At 41.9% G+C, this 25,634-nt stretch overlaps 1 protein-coding gene across 1 annotated transcript in view; it reads left to right on the top strand.

The window, feature by feature from the left end:
• Nucleotides 1–3,130: 3,130 nt before the first annotated feature.
• Nucleotides 3,131–25,634, top strand: part of SLC37A2 (solute carrier family 37 member 2) — a 38,780-nt gene continuing 16,276 nt past the window's right edge. The window contains 3 exon segments of the mRNA XM_021000671.2: nucleotides 3,131–3,153; nucleotides 6,940–7,005; nucleotides 7,711–7,799. Coding sequence (XP_020856330.1) covers nucleotides 7,741–7,799 — 59 coding nt within the window. The 5' untranslated portion in view covers nucleotides 3,131–3,153; nucleotides 6,940–7,005; nucleotides 7,711–7,740.

Below are 25,634 nucleotides of genomic sequence, written 5' to 3'. Positions count from 1 at the left end.
GAATTATTTGGTTTTACAGTACTGATGTTATACTATAAATTGTTTACTTGGTTCTGCTCACTGCACTCCACACCAGTTCATACATATCTTCCCAGGTTTCTCTGAAATTGCTTCTTCGTTGCTTACAGCACAATAATATTCCATTAAATTCATATACCATAATTTGATTTCCCTTATCTAATCAGCCTTGCTTGCTTCCTGTGAGAAGCCTCATGATTCTCCTGAAGATTTAGGCCTCTGATTCCTGAGCTCCAGTTTCTGACTTTGGCTACCCAAAAAGTTTTCCCTGTCCTGCTCCTCTGACTCCATGATTGCTACACCAAGATTTATTTTCTTTCCTGACACTAGGGTAGGGTCTGAATAAGACAGAAAGGTTCCTCCCAGCATCCCATAGATGCTCAAAGGTTGATGCAAAATACTACAGTTCCTCAGGTGACAGTTTCCACATGAGCCAGGGTGCAGAGGAGAATTCTGGTTTTATGAATAGGGAAGCTATTGAAGAAGGGCTTGACAGGACAGCTAAGAGCCAACGATTGCTAACATATGTCTCTGGGGAAGCCACTGCCCTGCTTAATCAATATGTCCATAAGCACTGATTAAGTGTTTGTTATGTACCAGACATTGTGCCTTAGGAAAACAAAGAATAAATGAATCACTGTCCTCTAGTAGGGTATTCTAAAAGGTACATAAATAGGTACATACAAGATACAGAGTAGATGGAAGATAATGCAAGACGGGAAGGCACCTGCAACTGGAGGGCCCCCCACAGAAGGTCGAATTGGAATTGGATGTTAAAGGAAGCCAGGAAACTGAGAGGTGGAAGTGAGGAGGGAGAGTATTCTAGGCATGGAGATAGTGCATGGAGAGTGTCATGTTTGAGAAATGCATGTAGGCCAGTGTGTCTGGACTATATAGTGCATGGAGGGGAGTCAGGTGTTAGAACACAGTAAATGCAGGAAGGGGCCAAGTTGAGAAGAACTTTAAATACCCAATGGAGAAGTTTCTATTTGATTCTAGGAGCAGTAGAGAGCTACTATAGCTTATTAAGTAGGAAGTGGTGGTGACATGGACAGGCTTATACTTTAGGAAAATCATTTTGGTAGTTCTGTGGAGGATGGATTGGAAACTTTAGGGAGATAGGTCAATTAAGACTGTTGCTTTACTCCAGGTGATAGACAATGAAAGCCTAAACTGGGTGGTAGCTCTGTGAATAGAAAGAAGGAACCAATCCAAGAGATGTGGTTGGAGAAAGAAATGACCGGATTTGTTTGATGAGACTGACTACGTGGGGTGAGTGAGAATAAGAAGTTAAGGATGACACTGACGTTGTGAGCCCAGGTGACTGGAAGGATGGTAGAATCCTAGACAGTAGCAGAGAAATTCAGAAGAGGGGGAGGTTTGCAGAGAATAATGAGTTCTGGTTTGAGTTTGATACCTTAATACCTTGACTTCCTTGTCTAAGGAGAAGTATATTTTCTCATAACCTTCTAGAGATGGGAAGGTGTTTCAGCTGATACTATAAAAGAAACTTGTGAAGCATATATTTAATTATTATTAACAAAGGAGGTCTTACCAATGGAGAAGACATTCTCAAAAGATGATATTCAACTATATTTCAGGAGGATTTCCCACTTTTCCTGGGTTTATAGAACTACCAAGCTAAGAACTTTTAGAGATCCTCAGTAGAAGGAGTCAAGTCAACAAGCATTTAAGGACCTTCTATGTGCCAGGCACTGAGATTTTGCTAAGTATACAAAGAAGGGCAAAAAACAAAAACAAAAACCAAAAACCAAAGCACTCAGTCTAACTAGGAGACAACATTCAAGCAAGTATGTATAAACAAGACATAAACTGGGTAAATTGCAGATAATCTCAGAGGGAAGGCACTAAGAGTAAGAACAAGCAAAAAGCTTCTCTTAGAAGATGGGACTTGAGCTGAGACTTGAAGGAAACTAGGAAGATCTAGGAAGTTGAAAACTAGGAAGCTAGGAAGCTAGGAAGCTAGGAAGTAGAAATGTGGAGGGAGAGAATTCCGAACATGGGGGACAGCCATTGAAAATGCTTACCTCCTCTTCCTCCTACTCCTCTTCTTCCTCAATACCACCAGAATTTTCTTCCTCTTGCTTATGTTTCTGCTGCTTATCTCTTGACTCCCCCCCAGTTCCTTTGGAGCAGACCATCCCTATGCCTCTTTTGTGAAGACCCCTGGACTCGCCAAAAAGTAGATGGAAGGAGTCAAGACTGAAAATGACTACCACATTAATTTGAAGGTAGCAGTGAAAGATGCTTTGGTGGTGCAATTCAAGTTTAAGAGGCACAAATCATTTGGTAAACTAATGAAAGCCTATTGTGGAACCACAGGGCTTGTCAATGGCATATCAGATTCTGATTTGATGGGCAACCAATCAATGAAACAGACACACCTTCAAAGTTGGACATGGAGGATGAAGATACAATTGATGTATTCCAGCATCAGACAGGAGGCACTTACTAAAACGAGAATCTGCAACTCTACTTCAGAACTGGGCTCCCAAGGAAAACAATACATTCACAATTAGAAAACCAAGATTTGGTTCATCCACATCCTGACTATTGCAGTATAGTTTTCTCTCTTCTTTGATTCTCTTCCCCCATTCCTTTATTGTACATAAAGTAATTGGTATGTGTGCACAGGCATAATGTGTGTGTGTGTGTCTTATTAAACTAAATGGCTATGGTATGTTTTGATCAACATCAAATGGAGATGGGGAGGGGAAAAACACACTGGTTCTGCAAAAATATCTCTTTTCTCCATTAGTGGCATGGTCATTCAACTTTTATCTTTATATTCCCAGTAGCTTACTTTGTTCCCACTGTTTAACAACAACAATAACAAAATAGACCCCACAAAAATCCTTGCATACTTTGTTTGATTGGATAATTTCAATGTTTTTCTTTTATCATTGTAAAACTAAGGAGGATTTATAACATTTTTTGTATGTAGCTGTTACATGTTACCATCTCTGTCTCTAAGTAGAAATAGAGTACTATGAAGAAACTGAACCTAGATAGTTTTTCCTCAACATCCTGTTATTTAAATAAACTTTGTGTCTAAGAAAAAAAAATTCTTAGAGCTGGGAAGATGGAGTGTCGCATCTAATGAACAGCAAAGAGGTCAGTCTCACCAGATTGCAGGGTGTGGGCATGGAGGGTGGGTCAGAAGAGAAAGTAAGGTCCAAGAAGATTGGAAAGGTAGGAAAAAAACAGGTTATAAAAAACTTAAATAGCCAAGCAGAGGATTTTATATTTGAGCTTATAGGCAATAGGAAAATGCTAAAATTGATTGAATGGGGGTGGGACTGGGTGGGACAAGATCAGAAAGAATAATAAAGATATCAGGATTCTTCATGGCTCTTTTAACTAGCTATGCGGCCTTGGGCAGATCAAACAGCCTCTCTGGGACTCAGCAAAATCAGGGAATGGGGATGGACAATCTGTAGGGTTCTATCCCTTTCTCAAAACCAGTCATTCAAATTTGTTAAATTAGTGACTTGAGTTGCCCTATTTCCATCCTTCAAAGAGATTCTAAATTGCCATTTCCCCTTTAAACTCTAGCCGGAAAAATCAAAAGTTACCCTCAACCCTACCTGAGTCCTTCTCTTCTTTCACTACTAAATTTTCATCTTTTTTTCCTCTCGTAACTTCACCCAAGAATATGAGGGAAGGAGGGAGGTGAAAGAGTGAGAAGAGTCAAAGCATGGCTAATTTTGGGAATCTGAGTGACTGGGATCATGATGGTCTCATCATCAGAAAAAGTGAAGTTTAGAGGAAAGAAAGATTTTTTGGAGGAGGAGAAGACAACCAGAAGAACATGATGAGTTCTGTTTTGAGTATGCAGAGTTTGAGGTTCGAATGGAGATAGTGATGTCTCATAGGCAGTTGGCTATGTAATGCCAGAATTCAAGAGAGAAAGATCTACAGCTGAAAGAAACCCTAGAGATGAGCTAGTCTGGGCCTCTCATTTTATAGATGGGTAAACAGACCCTGTCTTCAGTACACTGAAATAAAGTGACATTCCATTCCTTTCCAAGAGGATTGCCTCATTTTAGCATGCTTCCCCAGGTATTTGCTATCAATGATGTGTCTGAGAGAATATATATGTACATATATATATGTATGTATGCGGTTATTGTTTTTCATTTGATTAGTCATATCCAACTCTTCGTGACCCCATTTGGGGTTTTCTTGGCAAAGATACTGGAGTGGTTTGCCATGTCCTTCTCTAGCTCATTTTACAGATGAGGAAACTGAGGCAAACAGGGCTAAGTCCAGGGTCACATAGCTAGTAAGGGTCTGAGGCTAGATTTGAACTCAGGTTTTCCTGACTACAGGACCAGCATTCTATCCACTGTGCCACCTACTCCTTCTCTTGACCTAGGTTTAGAACTCATTTGAATCAAACCCAGTTTTAGATGGTCTATCACCTAGTCCATTCAGCTGTCAAAAGCACTGGGTGGGCGGAATTTAATGGCAAGAAAGAGATGAGATCATTTAATGCTGACAGCATCTGAATGAACACATTTTCACATCATGACTTCAAGGATCTGTAATTTCACCCATGTGAGTACTCAAAAAAATGCAGACAACACCCCCCTCCATGCCTTAATGATGTTATAGCAAAAAACCCCCAAACAAACAAACAAAAACTCTCAAAAAACAAAACCCTCCATCGCCTGGTGACCAACCAGGGCTAGAAAGACTCTATAAGGAAAACCCCAGAAGAAATGTAGCTGGTCAAGAAGAGCTTCTTTATACTCAGAAGCTCTTGATGATTTCTTCAAACTTAGGCTGGAACTTGGATGACAGATTTACTAACACATGGGCCATTGTCAGGCCTGTATTTTTCCAGAACGTGTGGTATCTGGCATTGCCTTTAAGAACCTAGTGTCACTTCAGTGCCACAGCCAGATACAAGACTAAAGTGCCTATTATGTATAATGCACCTTGCTAAGCACTGGAAATACCAAGGTGAAATAAAACATAGTTCCTGCCCTCCAGGAAATAACTTGCTTAAGAATCCTGAATAATAAACCAACCCATGGCTCTTTTTAGGGTCCTTATTCCTATCTATACTATCATCTTAGATCCATTAGTGATGGCCACTGGATTATTGTATTTGTAGCCATTAAGGAGCTGAGGACTGGTCTTGTGATTTCAGTGGAATAGGGGACTGTCTGGAGAGAAAACTCTCTCTACCCAACTAGGTCAGGAACTTCTTTGCAATTTACAGCCTTAGTGAGTTGTCTAGTTGGCTGAGAGATTAAGTGATTTGGCCAAGGTCACACAGTCAGCAGTGTCAGAGATGGGCCTTGAACTCATGTCATCCTGGTTCTGAGGCTGCTAGGTGGTACAGTGAATAGAGTGCTGGGTGTAGAGTCAGGAAGACCTGAGTTCAAATGTGACCACAGATGCTTATTAGTTGTATGATTTTGGGCAAGTCACTTAGCTTCAGTCTCACTGAACCTAAAATGAGGATTGTAAGTACCTACTTCCTAGGGGTGTTATGAGGATCAAATGACGTGCTATTTGTAAAGTGCTTACCACTGTGCCTGACATATAGAAGGCACTTAATAAACGTTCTCCCTCCTCTTCTCAATTCACTCTAAGTGAAACTTTTACTGTACTGAGGACAAAAATTGAAATGTGTGTACCCTTTAACTGCTCAGCAGTTAAAGAAATTAGTCAAAAGGTCTAAAATAATTAAAGACTTAAAAGGCTTACATAATTTCTGGTTTTATTTGTTATGTGCTGATAATCTGGGTCTTTATTCTATGTGTTTGGGGCAGATATACCGTTGTTCCCTTCTTTAGTAAAACAAAAAGGCAGAAGGAGGAAGGCCAACTCCCCCACTTTGCAGATAAAACAAGCCCAGGGATGTTAGAGGGTTCCTTAGCATAAGAAGAAGGGTGAATAGAAACTTTTTTCTAGTTTAAAATATTCAGAATTTCTTCTGAATTCACTTTATGTCTGGGTGGTTCCTCTGAACTTTATTTCTATATTCTATTGTTGAAGCTGTGTTATTTTTCCATAATCCTCCTTTCCCAAGAGCCAAGTTCTCCAACAGCTTTAGCCTCCAACCTCCCTGGACCACTTATATTCCATCTTCAATCTTCCTTTGATTTTATTGGCACTAAGCTATTTCATGCAACATCAGTGCCCATTACTCTGTTACATGATGTATGTCCTGCCCCTGTCTCTCCTGTCTTCCTTACCCCTCTTCCCTATTTACTTTCCTCTAGGCCTTTTTGCTGTATTAGGTACTACTGACACAAAGCTAAGTAATTTCTCTTCCAAAAGAGAACCCTTTTCAAGCTTCCTTTTCTCCCTTTCTGCCCTGACTCTACCTGTTTTACAGTCGATACCTCCCTTCTCCCCCGTCCCAGTCCTGTCCACTCTTTCCTTTCCTACCTATCCCACTAGCTTCTGTTCCTGCACTGCCTCCTTTGTTTTTTTTACCTCTATGCCTATGCTCCTAGCTGTCTGGTGTTTACCCACTGGGTTTTATGACTCTTAATATTCTTTTTCTGCTTGGCCCTATGGGACTAGTGCCAGCCAAACCCATCATTCAGGGTCTTTAAGCCTGATGGGTGGAGTTCTTGCAATTGGGTTTATTTCTTTTAACTCACAGTACTTTCTTCCAGCATTTCCAGGGTAGGGGGTAGGAAGAGGAAGAATAGAGAGGAAAGTAGCAAATTGTTTCTCTCCTCTTCACCCCATAGTTGTTAGACAGCTTCCATTTGTGTGTGTGTGTGTGTGTGTGTGTGTGTTCTACCATTACTTCTGTTGTGTGGGGACTCAGCCTCTGGCCTAAATGCTTCTCACTTCCTCCCCAGTCTGGAATCCATTTTATAGATGCATTTCTCCCTAGGAACCCACAGGTTCCTCTTTTGTCTCTTCTAGTGTCCTTGAACGCCTTCAGAGTGTTATAGAGTGAAGAAGAATGATTCTTCTACCAGTCATGAGGAGGTACACACACTAACTTTCTTGGGCCTCAGTTTCCTCATCTGTAAAATGAAGGGGGTGGGTATTAGATGGTCTCTGTGGTCCCTTCAGCTCTATTTCTATGATTTGACTAGAGCAAAGCTGGGCATTCTGATCCTACTTTAATCACGGCATAACTCAGGTTTCTGTGCCTTAGTTTCCTCTGTACCACTCGGGCAACATCCTGTACCTTGCCTTTCTGGGGAAGGTTTGGAAAGGGATAAGGACGATGGATGTGGATGCAGGGCAAGCACTTTATGGGAATGGTAATGCTGGTGGGCTTACTTCAGTAGGCTTCCTAATAGCCAGCCAGAGAGTGTAGGGGTTCTGGGGTGGAATGGGACAGGTCAGGGTAAGTTAGGACTGAGGTCGGGCAGATATCAGAGGTCCTTAGGTCCCAGAGCCAGGGAGGCGAAAATAAAGGCCGAAGGAATTAACCCGAACTGGTAGAGGAGGTAGGGATGCGGGGGAGGGTTATAGGAGCAGGGAGGAGTGGGGATGGGGCGGGGCAGTTGGGACTTGACCCAGCCCCTGGGGGAACAGTCATGGGGCGGGACAAAGCAAGGGGGCCGGGTCAGCTAGCTTTTGGCTTGGGGGTCGGACCGGGCCGGCGGTGCATTTAAATCCGGCTCTGCAGCCTCTCTTAGGTAAACTTTCCCGGCTTTCCAGCACCTACTTCTTCCACCTTAGGGTAGCAGCCGGTCCCCTTGTCTGAGCACCATGCGGAGCTCCCTAGCTCCCGGCATCTGGCTCCTCCGCGCCTTCTCCAGAGACAGCTGGTGAGTAAAGATTTTGGGGAGGAGACGGGGGCCGGTCCGCGGGGCCCGGCAACTTTGAGTCTGCAAACGTGGAGCCTCTTCTGCCTCTTCCCAGGCGTGACATCCCCTGGCTCGAGAATCTCTGGAGATCTAGCTTTGCGTGGTCCTCTGATAGATATCGAGACCGGCTGTCCCAATGAGACAGCGCGACTCCGCGGCCAGTCGTAGCCCGAGCCTTGGAATTGCTGGTATGGGACGTGGGTATAGCGCACTCTGGGAGCGGGTAGTGAAAACCCTCGGGGTAAGGGTGATGATAATCCTGGCACCCTTCTGCTTGAAGATTTCCAAAGACCTAGGCTACTATTTTTGACTCACAACCTACTGGTAGGGAAACTCAGATTGTAGTGGAAGTGCTTGAGATAGCTCGCTGGAGTTCTGCTTGGCCAGTTCTTTGATGTCTCTCTTGGTGTCTGATTGCAAAAAAACTGTCCGATGGGGGGCGGCGGGTAAGGCGGAGATTGAGGGTTGATGCAAATATGATGTGAGTTGACTCGCCTCAGAGCTTAGAGTCTTGATTAGAAAGCGGGAACCTGCCAACAGAGCGCAGATTTATCACGCGGTTATGTAGCTCCTGCTTCTTTGCTTGGCCCTCACCAACTAATTGCCGGTATTTGGGTAATTCAACTTTTTTGAACCTTCTAGCCACGGGGGTTGGGGAATGGGAAGGACAAACCTCTTTTCCGAAAAAAATCTATCGTCCACTTTATGGAGCACCAGAAGCTGGCGAAGCAACAGCAGCTTACGTTTATATAGTGCTTTAAGGTTTACAGAGTGCTTTCTTCAAAACAACTTTATAAAGTCAATGGTATTTTATCGCTGTTTTACAGATGAGGAAGGTGTTCAGAGAATGACGTGTTCAAGATCACACAGGTAGCAAAGATGTGAATTTTGGCTCAGGACTCCTGACTCCAAAGTTCAGCACCTTTCTTTGTTGTTCAGTCGTTTTTAGTGGTGTCTGACTCTTCCTGACCTCATTTGGGATTTTCTTTCTTTCTTTTTTATTAACTTATTTTTAGTTTTCAACAATCACTTCCATATGCTTTTGAGTTTTAAATTTTTCTCCCCCTCCTCAAGACGGCATGCAATCTGATATAGGCTCTACATATACATTCCTATTGAATATATTTTCCCATTAGTCATTTTGTAAGGAAGAATTAGAAACAATCGGAGGAACCACAAGAAAGAGGAAACAAAACAAAACAGAAGAAAAAAAAAGAGCATATGGTATGCTTCCATTTGCATTCAAACTCCATAGTTCTTTCTCTGGATGTGGATAACATTTTCCATCATGAGACTTTTGGAGATCCTTGCTTTGCTGAAATGGCTAAGTCTATCAAAGTTAGTCATCGCACAAAGTGGCTATTACTGTCTACAGTGTTCTCCTGGTTCTGCTCACTTCACTCAGCATCACACCATACAGGTCTTTCCAGGTTTTTGAAGTCCACTTGCTTATCATTTCTTATAGCACAATAGTATTCCATTACATTCATATACCACAACTTGTTCAGCCATTCCCCAATTGATGGGCATCCCCTCAATTTCCAATTCTTTGCCACCACAGAAAGAGCTGCTATAAATATTTTTATGCATGTGGGTCCTTTTCCTATTTTTATGATCTCTTTGGGATACAGTCCTAAAAGTGCTATTGGTGGGTCAAAGGGTATGCAAATTTTTATAGCCCTTTGGGCATAGTTCATTTGGGATTTTCTTGGCAAAGGTCCTGGAGTGGTTTGCCATTTCTTTCTCCAGCTCATTTTACAGATGAGGAAACTGAGGCAAACAGGGTTAAGTGACATGTCCAGGGTCATACAGCTATTAAATGTCTGAGGCCAGAATTGAACTCGGAAAGATAAGTCTTCCTGATTCGAGGCTGGGCATTCTATCCATTACCTCACCTAGTTGTTCAGCACCTTTCTACTACCTCACATTTGCCTCTCAGGAAAGTAGTAGGGTAAGATGTTCAACTAGACTTTCCCGCCAACACATAGGCACACACTACTATTTTTCGAAGACCCCTAGTCATCCAGTATTTCTCAACCAGACCAACTGAGTACATCTTCACCCCAGGAAGCTCCTCAGGGTTAGCCAGTCTTCAGATGGTCAAAGTCAGTTTGGCTAAATTTCAGGGAAGGATTTAGACTCACCAGAAGTCAAAGAGATAGAGAGAGCGGGGGTCTAGTGGCTGGCAAGGTAGGGAGCCACCTCTAGGGTACACTGTGGATAAATGCAAGTGTTTTATTTACCTCCTAAAGCCCCTAGGTCTTTATTTCCTGATGTTAAGTTCCATCTGTTACTGCGAAAGATCAAAGCCTCCAGTAGATAGTAACACAAAAGGATTGTTTTCAAGGTTTGCTAGGGCACACAAATATTTTGTTCCAAATCTGGGAACAGTCCATAAGTATAGCTAGACAGGTAAAATAAATCCTGGATCCTGCTTTGGAGAAGGTTTACAAGTTAGAAAGAAGCAGATATAATTGTAGAATTAAATGTTATTTGAATTGATATTTGGTAACACACACACACACACACACACATACACCCGTAGCCCCTTTGGAAACAGCAGTGCATAGGGTTTGGGAACTTGGGTGTGGTGACCCTGGGAGCCTGGAATTGCTATGTAAATCTTTCTCTCTGGCCTGATCCTGGGGTCTTTTGGACTTCAAAAACACTAGAGACAATTTTGTTTGTTGTTTGGTTAGTTTTTTTTTCATCCTCCTGGACCAGGATGTCCCAAAGGTACTCTGGCAGCATAATCTGCAGATCAGGAAAAGTCACCTACCCACACTGTTTCTGTGTGATCATTGGGAGTGAATTGCAGGTTATTCCACCTTCTTCCATCCCTGGAAGGAGCCTGGAGACAGTCTCTGATAGGGGAATATGGCCTTTGCTGGGCTTTGTGTAAACATAAATCTAGGTCAGCTTGATTATTAGCAGGTCAGGTTATATATCTCTCTGATCAACTCTGAAATCCAGTGCAGGGAGGCAGGACCAGGCAGGACCTCTAAACCAATAGCAAAGTTATCTTAAACCGAGTGAGTACCCTACTGGTCCTAAGTCAGCTTAGCCCTTTTTTTCTTCCTTGTCTTGGGTATAATGCTGAAGAAGGGAGTTGATGGGACAGTCAGTCCACTAGATTCACTGATGGACATATCCAGACCTTTGAAGGAACACATAATCTGCAATGGAGAAGATTTAGGGTAGAAGAAGAAAAGGAAAGATTTTCACATGATTGGGCTAGGTGGCAAAGGGGTATATTAAACGCTGAGGAGTAACAGAATAGAATCAAGCCACAAATATTTAATGCTGCCTGTGACTATAGACAGGACAGAACTGAGGCTGTGAGAGATGCAAGAGATAAACACAGTCCCTGTCACCTACACATACCCCAAAAGATAAAAATATGAGGTAATTCTGCATTATGCCAGATAAGTGGTATCATAAAAACCCAAGTTTCCATAAAGCTTTACAGTGATGGGAACGTTGTACACACTTTGTCCTAGCTGAAATGTCATAACACTTTGTGATAATGCAATACATATAGTTATTACTCTCAGTTTAAGGAAACTGAGATTTAGCTACTTTAGCTACAAAGTCATTGCCACCAAATCCAGAACTCTTTCTTATGATGCCCTCTCATAGTAAAGGTTATGGTGTATGGATTGTAAGGCTGAAAGAATAAATGAAGCCTGAAATGAGGCAAGAGTTTAGCCCTCTGTAAGACCTTATTGCTAAGCTTGCTTCTTTTCTTTGCATATAGTAAGGGAGTAATAAAAGCTTTTTTTTAAATGAATTTTTATGGATATCTTTTTTTTACTCCCAGTAGCCTTCCCTCTGCTAAACTCCCAAGGGGCTATCCCATATGACAGATAATATTTTAAAGGAAAAAAATGTGGAATCAGCAAAACTGACTAATACATTAAAAAAAATATGAAAATATGTGCAATGTACTAGAAGACCTTCCAGCTCTGCAAAGGAACTGAGTGGGGGTGGAGCCTTATTATATCTTTTTTAGAATCAGGCTTGTTCTTTGTAGTTTTGCAATATTCACTTTTAGTTCTTTTGTGGTTCCTTCATTTACATTTTTGTAGTTATTGTGCATATTGTTTTATTGGCTCTGCTTACTTCACTTTGTATAAGATCATGTAAATCTTTTCCTATTATATTTGTTGTTTCTTGGGGGTGGTAATGCAGTGGAGAGTAGGGAATAACCAAATAACTCCCACTGAGGGCCAGGCACTGTACTCACAACCCTAAGGATACTATTATTATCATGCCATTTTACTGCTGAGTAAACTGAGGCCATGAGAAGTTAAAGGACTATTCCAGGGTTACGAGTTTCAAATGTAGTTCTTCCTGACGTCAAGTCCAAAACTACCCATTGTGCCACACCTAGCTGCCTTTAGCTGAGTATGCCCCCAAATAACTCCTGGAGGACTTAGGGGCCAGGAAAACAGGTAACCTTGGCACCACTTTACAAATATTATCTCATTTGATCCTCACAACAACCCTACCCTGTGAGATAGGTGCTGTCATTATCCCCGTGTTACAGCTAAGGAAACTGAGACAGACCCAAGATCACAGTAGTGTTTGAAGTTGCATTTGACCTCAGATCTTTCTGACTCCAGACCCAGTGCTCTATCCATTGTGCCTCCTAGCTTCCTGCAGAAGCATGGAATAATATTCCACTACATCATGTAACATGATTTGTTTAGCCATACCCCCATCAATGATAAATCTACTTTGTTTCCAGTTCTTTCCTACCACAAAAATGCTGCTATAAATATTTTGGCCCATATAAGGACTTATTCTTATCAGTGACTTCCTAGGGGTTTAAACTAGTGGTAGAATCTCTGGGCCAAAGGGTATAAACATTTTAGTCCCTTTATTTGCATAATTCCAAATTGCTTTTCTAAACGGTTGTATTGATTCACTGCTCCATCAGTCCCTGTACTTGTGTGCCAGTCTTCCCACAACCCCTCCAACATTGACTATTCCTGTCCTTTGTCGTCTTTGCTTTCTTTGTGAAGTAAAGCCCCAGGGTGGTTTTGATGTGTATTTCTCTTATTGTCAGTGATTTGGAGCATTCTTTCCTCTGGTTGTTAATAGTTTGCAATTCTTTTGAGAACTGTTTGTTCATGTCTTAAACCACTAATATACTGGGGAAAAGTGTGTAGGCTTAGTTATAATCTGTGGTCTATATATCTTGGATATCCAGGCCCTATTTGAGAAATGTGATATATGAAGACTTTTTTTTTATATGCTTCCCTTCTTATCTTAGGTGCTTTAAGTTTTGTGTAGAAGCTTTTCAGCTCATATAATCAGTTATCTATTTTATCTTTGTTGATTTGTTATTTATCTTAGCCTTTATCCCTTGTTTGGTTAAAAATGCTTGTCCTACCTATAGCTATTTGGTCTGCTTCTCTTCTAAATTTTTTTATAGTATAATTTTTTTTCCAGGATGTTTACTATTCTTTATTTTTTTTTAAACATTCTTTTGGGACTTTAATTCTTTTTAAAAATTTTTTTTATCAATTTATTTATTTTTAGTTTTCAACATTCACTTCCACGAGATTTTGAGTTCCAAATTTTCTCCCCATCTGTCCCTCCCTCCACCCCAGGACGGGGAGCATTCTGGATATATGGTATAATTTTTGTTAGGCTAACATATCCATTTATAATTTATTTTGGAATATATTTTAAGTTACTGGTCTAAGCCTAATTTTTCCGAAATTGCTTTCTACTTTTTTCAATAGTTTTTATCAAATAGGGACTTCTTTCCTAAGTTGTTAATGTTTGTTTGTTGGTTGGTTTATTAAACAGAGGGTTATTGAGTCCATTGTTTCTCATTCTTCTATGTCTAGACTGTTTCTTTATCCACTTTTTATTTTTAGGCCACTAGCAAATGTTTTTCCATGATTGCTGCTTTGTAATATAGTTTGAAGTCTGGAAATGCTAGGCCCCCTTTATTCTTCCCCCCTTTTCATTATTTCCCTTGATAATAAATTCTTCATTCTTTTTTACTGCTCCCTGGTAAATGGCTCTGTCAGGGGCATGGGCAGGGTTGCATTGAGAAGGGAGGGAAAACTCTTGATTTTGGAAGAGGGCTGAAGAGCTAAAGGGAATGTTTGGGGTTGGAAATGGGAAAGGTAAAGAAAAGCCTGAACCTAGCCTTCAGTGGAATAAATTTTCTAGGCAGGAAGAAGATACAGAAGCATGGTGGTAAATGGAAATTTGAAGTCTCCAAGAAAAATGCACAACATCATTTTTTCTCTCCCTTCCACTTCTACATACAAACACCAGCAGCCTTGTCAGGGTACCTGTTTTCTTGGCCCCTGTGTCCTAGAGGAGTTGTTTGGGGGCATACCCAGCTAGAGGCAGTTAGATGGCACATAGTTTTGGACTTGGAGTCAGGAAGAACTTTGAATCTTGCCTCAGATATGTGTAACCCTGGCCTAGTCCCTTAACTTCTCACAGCCTCAGTTTACTCATCAATGAAATGGGCATGATAATAGCACCTACCTCACTGAGTTGTGGTGAGATAGCATATGTAAAGCTCTTTAAATACTAGCTATTTATCTCATCTTCATTTTATTCATTTGTTCATTCAACAAGTATTCATGGCACCTCTAATATGTGCTTAAAACTGGGGGGGGGGGACCCTGGAGGAAGTGTTAAAGAAATGCATATGTCCTTAGTTCCTGCCTTCAAAGCTGCCTTCTAGTTGGGGAAGTGACATTTACATTTAAATAACTTCTATACAAAGGAGAATGTTGTAAGTAGCACCAGGATGTATATACTATGCTTTAGGGGAATTCAGAGGCCATAAAAGACCTCTTCTCTTTGCTGACTTTTGAGTTGGGCTATTGAGGATTAATAGAATTTTAGCAGATGGAAATATGGTGTGAGAAATTGGAGAGGAGTAGGATGGAAGCCAGAAGGAAGTAACCATGCTAACCTAGGGAGTGGCATTCCCCAAGCCCCTGAGATTTCAAGTGCCAGATATGTTTAGGGAAAAGCTGGAAGTCCAGTTTCAGTGTAGGTTTGTAGAGTTAGTTTATGGGAGTGTTAGAAGTAAAGCTGGAAAGAAAGATTGGCTGGAATCTGTTTGTGGAATGTCCTCTCTGCAGGAGTAAATAAAACTAGTTAAGGTCAGAGTTAATATTCAAATGTTTCTTTCCAGGGAGGAATACTGTTATACTTTCTCTGGAGATGTGGAGATCCATTTGTTTGTAAATGATGCTCACTTGGGGCAGGTGGACAGTTGCTGATCATCTGATCATCCATGTTTTTCATCTTAATGTTAGGTGGCATCTAGTCTCAGCTATGAGAGCCCTAGTACCCAGATAGGGTGAGTGGTGGCACCTGAGTCATTATCTGGGAGGAATAGAAGACCTTGGCATTCATTAATACTGAGCCTGACTGGCTGCCTGCCTGCCACACCACCATCTTGGAATGCCTCTGAAGATCTGTGTGATTGATATTTTTGTGTCTTTTTGGCCTATGCCTCACCCAACATACCTTCATAGAGGATAGGATATAAAGATTTAGAAAGGAGATGCTGGGTGGGGCTGGGGGGAGAATTTCACTGAGTTCAGCGATAAAGAGAAGAGGGAAGAAAGTAAGATACACATAGCTAGAGGCTGGAAATGCCCATTTTAACTCTGTTCTTCAGAGAAGGTGAAGGCTGGGCAGTTGATGTAAATGAATCTTGCTTTCTGAAAGCCCAACACTGAATCTCATTTCATCTTAGAGGACCCAGATAAGAGCCATACTGGTTTCCTCTCTGATTTCTGTGGTCATTTAGATTCAGAACTGGAAGGACCCCTAGATGTCATCTGGTCCAACTCTCTCATTTTATAAATGAGAAAACTGAGGCCCACAGAGGTTAAGTCACTTGCCTGAGGTCACAGAGACAGTCAATAGTAGAGTTGGAACTGAAGCCTTGTTCCTTTGACTCTAAGTCTTGCATTCTTTCCAGGACACAACATTGCCTAATTGATAAGGCTTTGCTAGTGCTACTAAAAAAAAAAGATTTCGTTAGCCTAGGTATTTCCATAATCATGAGGTGCTCTAAAGATGGAAAGGCTGATGGACTTATGGCTCATGGATATGACAGTGCCCCAACACCCCAACTCTCGTGATTGAAGTAGGTCATTTCCATCAGCTGCCTCTTGTACTTCCTCTCCTCTCCTCCCCCACCCCAGCTTCCTGTTTTCTTTTCCACTCAGCATAGAGATTTATATACATAAATGTCTGGGGCTTCAAAATTAGTTGTGGAAGCAGGATTGACCATGTGGTGTACCCTGTCCAGTCAAACCTTGTTCTCCTGCCCTTATGAAAAACTATGTTGGCCCTACAGGAAAAAGGGTCTTTATTTGGTGGTGAAAGGTGATGATTCTGTCTTCTGTAACCATAATGGAGAGGGGATTGAGCAGAATCAGAACTGTGGTCAGTGGTATTGCTGAAGACAGAGATCTGGAGCCCCAGGGCTAGGGATATTGGGGTGGGCCTTGGGGAGGGGGTCAGGGAAAGCACTGAGAACTGTTGTTATCTTCCTTTGACATCTGCCTTTTTGCCTCATCCTAGAACATGGTAGTTTCTTAATAAATGATAATGAATAAATGGATGAATAAATGAATGAATTTATAAATCCTCTTCAGGACAGATAATTTTTTTTTTAGACAATTGGGGTTAAGTGACTTTCCCAGGGTCATACTGCTAGTAAGTGTCATGTGTTTGGTGTGAGGCTGAATTTGAACTCAGGTCCTCCTGATTTCAGGGCCGGTGTTCTATCTGCTGCGCCACCTAGTTGCCCCCAGATAACGTTTTTAATCAAATTCATCAAACACTAAAACATTTGCTATGTACAAGGTGTCATGTTAAGAAGTGGGAGTAAAAGACAAATGAAACAGACCTTGTGAGCTTTTCTTTCTCCTAGGATGATGATGATGGTGATGAAAATGATAAAAATGACAATAATAAGAGCTATACATTTCTATTGTGCTTTGGGGGCAGCTAGATGACACAGTAGATTGAGTGCTGAGACTGGGGTCAGGAAGATGTGTCTTTGTTAGTTAAAACCTGGCTTCAGACACTAGCTGTGTGACCCTGGGCAAGTCACTCAACCCTGTTTGCCTCAGTTTTCTCATCTGTAAAATGAACTGGAAAAGGAAATAGCAAACCACTCCAGTATCTTTGCCAAGAAAACCCCAAATGGGATCACTAAGAGTTAGACACGACTGAACAATAACAAATTGTGCTTTGAATTTAACAAAATGTTTTCTTTAGAGCAATCCTGTGAGGTATGTAGTAAAGATCCATTTTCTAGATGAGGCCAATGAGGCTGAGACTGTGACTTGTTCATGGCAAAACTTGTTCAGTATAACCAGAAACTAAGATTTAGTGCTTTTCCTTTTCAAACTACCTTGTATTCATTTTGTATGTATTCTGTATATATTTATACATGTTGTATCCCCCATTACAATGCCCTCTTTGGGGGCTGTAACTGTCATTTCTCTAGTTGCATCCCTAGCTCATAACACAATGTCTGGCACAAAGTTCTTGTTTAATAATACTCGCTGATTGATTGACTACCTTTTGAGTCGAGAGCTTTTCTATTACACCACAGTAGGAGGGTCTGAGCACAGTGTATGGGGTGGGATGGGAGAGAATGCTCACACAGGTTGGAGCTTAGAGCATGGATTTCCATAGAATTCTGAAAGGGATCATAAGAGGTCATCTTATCACATCCTACCTCCATTATCCCAGAGAGGTGAAGGTTTATCTTATTTTAAAGCCCTTCAGAGGGAACACTAAATCTGAATCTCTCACGAGAGAGTCCAACTGGATCGCCTTTTAGGCCCCTTCTGGCCCTGGATTGATCATCTAAAGATTCAGTGACTTAATCTCTTGTCACCTGTTTCTATGTCTGCCAACGCTCACTGTCTCGAAGTTATCCTAGCTGTCTGACCTGAATGCTCAGACTGAAGCTTCAGCTAAAGTTCTTTCATTCTGTCCTGGATGGAAATGGGGTGCAGCTGGTGGTGTCTTTATGACAGTCCTTACTTAGGTACAGGCAGTTCGTGATTCAGATTCTCTCCAGCTCAACCTTTCCTTCTTTAGACAAAGTAGTCATTCCTAGTTCTTCAAATTTTTCCTCATAGGTGGTGCAGGAAGTTAGGAAGACCTGAATTTGAATCCTGCCTCAGATACTTACTAGCTGTGTGCTCCTGAGCAAGTCACTTAACCTCTGCCTACTTCAGTTTACTCGTCTGTAAAGTGGGACTAATGCTAATTAAAGCTCTATATAAAATCTAGCTATTGTTGTTACTGTTATTGTTTTCGTTGCTTTCCTCTGAACCTACCTAAAAGGATCTTGAAATTGCTTTTGTTTCATTTGTAGCCTTCCTGGGAAAGACAGTACTCAGGGCTAGGCCTGTGGCCTTCTCTGTCTATCCTGGTTCTATGTGCCATGGCAATAGATACTGAGCATACTCTGGGCTGATTGTCTGAAAGGTCTTGTACATTTTACCAGGGCTGCCTTTCAAGTCCTGCTCTGGCCTGGCCTGGCTTTAGAAGAATCATTTTGAGAATTTAGGATTTTGAACTGGAAGAGACCATAGACATAATCTAGTCCAGGGGTGGGGAACCTGTGGCCCTCTAGGTCCTCAAGTGCTGCCCTAGGGATTTGCTCTGTGAAGTTTGGATTCAGTCAAAGGGCTGCAGTTGAGGATTGAGAGGGCCACATGTGGCCTTGAGGCCACAGGTTCCCCCACTCCTGATCTAGTCCAACCCTTTCATTTTAGAGATGAGGAAACTGAGGTCCAGAGAGATGGAAGAACTTACCCAAGGTTACACAGCTCCTAAGTCACAAAGCCTGGATTTAGATTCTGAATTCAATCCTGTTTCCACTTTAAAGTACTGGTGAGGTAAAGGTTGGGCCACTGGTTCTGCTTGTCTTCCAGGGTTTGCTCTAGTCTATGCTTTAATTTTTACTACACCCCTAGAACCTCCCTTTGGGAAGCTATTCTGGTTGACCCGGGGGCTTAGTAGGCAAAGCTTTATCAGAATGCTCTGATAAAGCCTTGCATCCCTTTCTTTCTAGTTTTTAGAATTGCTGACCATTGGAACAGGTACACCTAGGGATTGGTCATAGAGTTAATCTCTTCTCTGGCACTTGCCCAGGTGGCCTGCAGCCATATTTACCCCTGCCTGGCACATGGCAGCTGTTTCTAGTCTCTTCCCTCTCCAGTACAGTGGGCATCCCTGGCTGCTATGCTGTCTGGGGGGACTACAGTAAGCACGTCCCTAGGGGAAGGGAGAAAGGTTTGAGGTACTGGCTGAGCTGACCAGGTGACAGAAGGTGGTTAAGGAACCTAGCAGGGAGAGCCAGCTTAACTTGCCCAGGCCCTGGGACAATTAAGTCTGTTCTTCTCTCCCACTTCCCACCCTCCCTAATCTCCTGGGATCAAGGTCTCTTTGTTGTTACTTTGAGATAGATTGTCCCTCTTGTTACAACTCCAGAAGCATTTCTAGTGCAGTCTTAAGTAGAATGATAAAATGATTCCATTTCTAGAATTAGGAAGTTGGATTGTCAGCTTATAATTTGTAAACAGCCAAGCTGCCCCTAGATCTGACTGGGTTATTCAGTAACCCTTAGTTCCAGGGTTACTAGGGGTGTGGAGGAAGGAGATAAAGTGATACCTCCTGCTTACAAAGCACTAAGGGTCATGGCGTATGGCTTGGCCTAGTAATGTCTTGGCACTGTTGTGGCTTTTCCCCTAGGCCATGGTCCTCTTCTAGGGAAGGAACCATTGGGTCCTAGACAATCTTGGCAGTCTTGTGGAAGCTTTCTAGGCCATGGTTGTCTGCATTCTGGGTTCTTCTTTTCCTTGACAATCTTTGGGGAGCCTGCTTTCTCTGAGTCAAAATAGAAGTGAAACCTGTGGGTGCTTCACTTTGTTAGAGGGAGTGAGCCAGCTGTACTTCCTGTGAGCTAAAAAGCCAGTCTAACAGCCAGTGGCCATTTCCTGACTCAGCTTTCATTCCTTACCTCCAGCCTGACTAACCATGATCACCTTTATCTTCAGTATCTTGACCTCTCTCCCTTCCAATGGTCTGGCTTTAGAGGCAGAATGCTGGAATGGGAAGAGAATTGAACTCATGGTCAGGAGATGTGGATTTTTAGCTTGGCTTTGCAGTTAATTTGCTGTGTGAGCCTAATGCAAGTCACTTTACTCTCTGGAACTGAGGGAATTGAACTCATTTGCATGGTTCCTTCTAGCTTTAAAGTTTCTAAATTCCTAGGAGAGACCAATCATGAGGCCAGACAGGAAGTCTTAAGGAGCAGAAAGAGAATGCAGGAGACCTAGTTACAAAGCATGTGTAATTACAACCTCTCAGGTCACATTGCAAGTTGTCTTGGATGTCAGGTTCTGTAGTGGGGGTGTAGGGTCATAGATTTAGTGCTAGAAAGGGGCTTAGAGATTATGCCCAGAAGGGTAAAGTGATTTGCCTAAGATCTAGGAGTGTGCTGGTAAATGTTTAATTGCTGTCTCTGTTGGGGGGAAAATGTACACATAGCCTGTATTATTAATACATTGCTTTCTAAAGTTTAGAGAATCAACCAAAAATCAACCAAAATAATTCCCTGATTTGTAGCCTTTGCTGTTTCCAAGGTATAACTGGTCACGCTGAAAATTTAGTAATTAGCTCCATTTTGAACTGGCACCTGTACCCCCTGCTAAGGTCACATAGTAAGTGGCAGAGGCAAGATTTTACCCCAAATACTCTAAGATGCCAGCATGCTCTTCTAATCCTGTCCCTGGGTTGTTCTTGGGGGAGGGTCTAACTCTTGAGTGCTCTGTAACACTTGTTTTTGACCATGTCTAGTAGTTGTAGTAAGACCTACCAGCTATAAAACTCACAATCAAAGTTCATAGTTGTCCCTATTGCTCCTGGTGGGGTTGAGAGGGTGATGAATCAACCAGTCAGCACTGGTTATAGACTTGTTTGTCAAAAGTATTCATCTTGGCCCTTTGTCCCTAAGAATAGGGGGTGATGTCCATAGTGCTGGGAATGGGAACTCTTTTTTTTTTTTAGTTAGGCAATGGGGTTAAGTGACTTGGCCAGGGTCACATAGCTAGTAACTGTTATGTGTCTGAGGCCGGATTTGAACTCAGGTCCTCCTGAATTCAGGGTTGGTTCTTTATCCACTGTGCCACCTAGCTGCCCCAAGGGAATGGGAACTCTTTAGGAAGTTGTCCCCATTACATAGTTGGATAGAAGTCTGCCTGGCCTCCTATGACAGACTGATGTAGAAGCGAATGCCAAGGCTTCTTAGGCAATGCTGAATGAAAGAGGCAGTCCTTCTGTCCTGAAGTCATGCCATGTGGAACTAGGACACCAGCATTCACTGGGATATCTGTGCTAGAGCCTTAGATCACTCTGTTTAGGGCTAGGGGAGAACTGAAGGATGTCATAGAATTGGAAATATAGGAGGAATTGGAAATCTATACTGAGGAGGAAAAAAATCCTGGTGGTTAGGGTTGCAGCAGGAGAAGGTAGGGGGAGGGACTAGTATCTAGTCTGCCCTATAGCTGTTCCTCTTTGTGTTTTTTGTACGTACTTGAACTATAAGCTCTATGAGTTCTTATCCAATGTGTACACATGTGCTTAATAAATATTTACTAACAGATGATAATAGACACCAAGACTCCCAGTGCAGCTTATTTTGGAGTAGTAATGGTTGATTGCTGTCCTTTGTTCTCAAAGGGGACCAAAATGACATCACTATGTCAGAGTCAAGTTGTAGTGTGTCCGACTGTGGCTGATCAGACCAAGACAAGCTTGGAATGCTCTACTGCAGGCTGGGCACATATAGTCCATGTGAACATTCGGGGTGGATTCTCCAAATTTGCACATCTTGTGTTTCTTTTGAGCTACTTCAATTCTGCTTTGCTCATACAGCACAGCCCCTTTTCTGATGAGGGCATGCCATTCTGGGCATGTGTCTTCCATGTCACACAATCAATTCCAAAGGTCTTAAGATCTTGAGACCTTGAGAGTATCCCTATATTGCTTCTTCTGATCACCATGTGAACCCTTGCCCTGTGTGAGCTCTCCATAAAATAGTCTTTTAGGCAAGTGTACACTTGGCATTTGAACATCATGGCCAGCTCAAAGTAGTTGCACTCTCTGCAGTACATCTAGGGATGTACACATTGATAATGAGATTGATGCATGCATTGCTAGAGCTAGTTCAGTGTTTGGAGACTCCAAAGGAAAGTGTGGGAGAGAAGAGGTATTAGACTGTCTACCAAACTGAAGGTCTACAGAGCCATTGTGCTGACCTTGTTGTTGTATGCCTGTGAAACCTAGACAGTATACTAGCACCATGCCAGGAAAGAGAATCACTTCACTTTGAATTGTCTTAGGGAGATTCTTTTTTTTTTTCTTTTTGGTGAGGTGATTGGGGTTAAGTACACAGCTAGTAAGTGTTAAGTGTCTGAGACTGGATTCAAACTCAGGTCCTCCTGACTCCAAGGCCAGAACTCTATTCACTGAGCCACCTAGCTGCCCCTCTTAGGGAGATTCTGAAGATCACCTGGCAGGATAAGATACCAGTAATAGCCCAGGAATAGGGATGTATAAAAGTAAGCAAAGGCTCTAGAAGGGTCCAGGTGAGTCCAAGCTCAGTTTAGGGTCAACAGGGACAAACCTAGGGGAAATGAATATAATTTGTCCTTTCTAAGGGACTCCTAGGTAAAGGGCTAGTCAGGCCCAACTCAGCTGACATGATAAGCTTCTGTATAGTATATTGGAAAGAACATAGATTCTGGAGTCAGAGAACCTGGGTTCAAGTTTGCCTCTCATACTTACTTGTCTGACCTTGGGCAAGTCACTTAACATCTCTGATATCATAGGATCATATATTTAGAGCTGGTAGGATCTTCAAGGCCATGGAGTCTAACCTAATTTTGTTGACTTGGGCCTCAGTTTCCTTCCTCATTTGTAAAATGAGGGGTTAGAGTGGATGACTGCTAAAGTCATTTCTAGATCTGCTATGATGAAGCTAAGATAATATTAAGAAATAGTCCAATACTGGCCTCCTTGACGTTTCTTGAACAAGACTCTCCATCTCTTACCTTTGGGCAGTTTCACTGGCTGTCTCCTGTATGTGGAATGCTCTCCTTCCTTTCTGCCTCTTGGCTTCCCTGGCTTCCTTCAAGTCCCAGCTAAAATCTCACCTTCTACAGGAAGCATTTCTTGATGCCCTTTAATTCCTGTGCCTTCCCTCTGTTGATTATTTCCAGTTGTCCTGTATATTGCTTGTTTGCATATAGTTCTTTACATATTGTCTCTCCCATTAGACTATGAGCTCTTTAAGAACAGGTACTGTTCTTTAACTTTCTTTATATCCCCAGTGCTTAGCACAGTGTCTGGCATATTTTAGGCCCTTAATAACTGTTCATGGACTGAATGATTATTCATTTGTATACTATTTTAATGCTTTTTCCTTTTGAGACTAGGTCTCTTTATCTCAACCAGGCTGGAAGCTACAGTAGCCCCTCATAGCCCAATCCCACTGCTAATTGGCCTGGAAGCTTTGACTTTCTCCATTTCCAACTTGGGCTGGTTTGCCCCTGCTTAAGCAGCCTAATGGTTCCTCCCCTACTTCTACTCTTGGAAGGTCACCATTTGGAGGCTAGACTTAGTACAGACACCCAAGTGGCTTCAGCCTGTTGCAACTCAGAATTCCAGAGTTCAAGTGATCCACCAGCTTTCGTCTCCCTCAGGAGCAGGGATTATAGGCATGTACCACCACACTCAACTATTTTAACTTTTAAAAATACTTTTACAAAAATACAGTATAATCTCCTATTTAATTCTTACACTATCAGCTTTAACACTGAGAAGACAGGCTTGTCTAAGCTCTTACATCCAGTTAGCAGAGAGCAAGTCTCTCTCTCTTTTTCCCCCCTGCTTTTTGGTGAGGCAATTGGGGTTAAGTGACTAGCCCAGGGTCACACAGCTAGTAAGTGTCAAGTGTCTGAGACTGGATTTGAACTCAGATCCTCCTGACTCTAAGGCTGGAGCTCTATCCACTGCACCACCTCGATGCCCCACAAGTCTCTTTTTAAGGTCTTTTGACACCCTCCTCCCCCCACCATGTACTTTTACCACAGGACTGAATTTTCCCTTTGCCTGTGTGTTCCCTCAAGGAATCCAGCCAGGTATCATATTCAGATTCCCTTTAGGTGACCAGCTTGGACTTTGGAGGAAGGTCAACAGGAGGCAGTTTGAGGCCTTCCCTTGGACTTCTGGAATGGGAGCGCTATTGCCATTCTAGTAACTAACCAGGTGCCATTTGGTGGGGGTCCAGAACATTTTGTCATCAGTTCAATCCAGCAAATATTTGTAAGTGCTTGCTTTTACTGCAAGATACTTCATTTGTCTCTTTGCCTTTTAATTGGCTATCGCCCATACCTGAAATTTTCTCCCTCCTCATCCGTGACTTTTGGCTTCCTTCAAGTTTGAGCTAAAATCCTACCTTCTGAAGGAAATCTTTCCCAGTCCTTAATGTTATTAAGGACTTTCCCTCTGTTGTTATTTCTGTTTAATACTCTATGTATCTTGTTTGAACATAGTTATTTGCATGTTTTCCCCTCCCCATTAGAGTGTTAGCTCCTTGAGGACAAGAACTGTTTTGCTTATTCTTTGTATCCATAGAACTTAGAGCAACTGCTTGGTCCACAGTAGGCACTTAATAAATGTTTGTTGTTTGCCTCTCATTTCTGTCTTCTTACATAAACCCAATATCTTTCTTCACCTCTGTCAAAATAACACCTCTGTTAAAAGCCATCCCCTAACAGTACAGTCAAGTAAAAGACATTTACATATTGACATGTCTTAATGTACATTCCCCATTCTGTACCTCTAGTCTATCACATCTCTGCAAAGAAGTGAGAAGCATGCTTCATCTTCAGCCTTCTGGAGTTGTGATTGGTCATTGCATAGATCAGAATCCTTATGTTTTTCCAGGTAGTTTTCCTTTACATTATTGTAGTCATATAATCATTCTCCTGGTTGTACTTATTTCACTATTCCTCAATTCATGGAAGTCTTCCCATGGTTCTCTGAGTTTCCCATTCATCATTTCTTATGACATAGTAATGTTTTATTACATTCATATGACATAATTTGTTCAGCTATTCTCCCAATTGATGGGCACCTACTTGTTTTCAGATCTTTGCTACATCAAAATGTGCTGTTATAAATAGTTTTGTACATATGGGTCCTTTCCCTGTATCTTTGATTTCTTTGGTGGTAATAAGCCTAGTAGGGTATTGCTAATTCAAAGGGTATACATGATGTCAATTCCTTATATTTTAGAAATGAGACATTTATCAGAGAAACTTATTGCAAAGATTTTTTTCCTGAATTAACTATTTCCCTTCTAATTTTAGTTGCATTGGATTTCTTTGTTTAGGCCTAATTTTTTGAAGGAAATCAATAAACTGGAGAATGTCCAGACTAGGGCAACTAGAATGGTAAAAGGCCTTGAGCTCATGTTATGTAAGAATCAGTTAAAGGAACTTGGGACCATTAGCTGGGAGAAGAGACAACCTCAGGTATTTGAAGTATGTGGAAAAGGGAATAGAAATTCAATCAATGAACATTTACATGTTAGGCATTTTGTTCTGTGGATACAAAGAATAAACAGAAATAGTCCTTGCCCTCAAGGAATGTATATTATAATGGAGTTGGGGTAAAATGGGAAAGAACATGTCAGTA

The sequence above is a fragment of the Phascolarctos cinereus genome, unplaced genomic scaffold (assembly GCF_003287225.1).
Source record: "Phascolarctos cinereus isolate Bilbo 61053 unplaced genomic scaffold, phaCin_HiC Scaffold_726;HRSCAF=1367, whole genome shotgun sequence".
Lineage (NCBI taxonomy): Eukaryota > Metazoa > Chordata > Mammalia > Diprotodontia > Phascolarctidae > Phascolarctos > Phascolarctos cinereus.
This window is presented reverse-complemented; position numbering and strand designations above follow the sequence as displayed.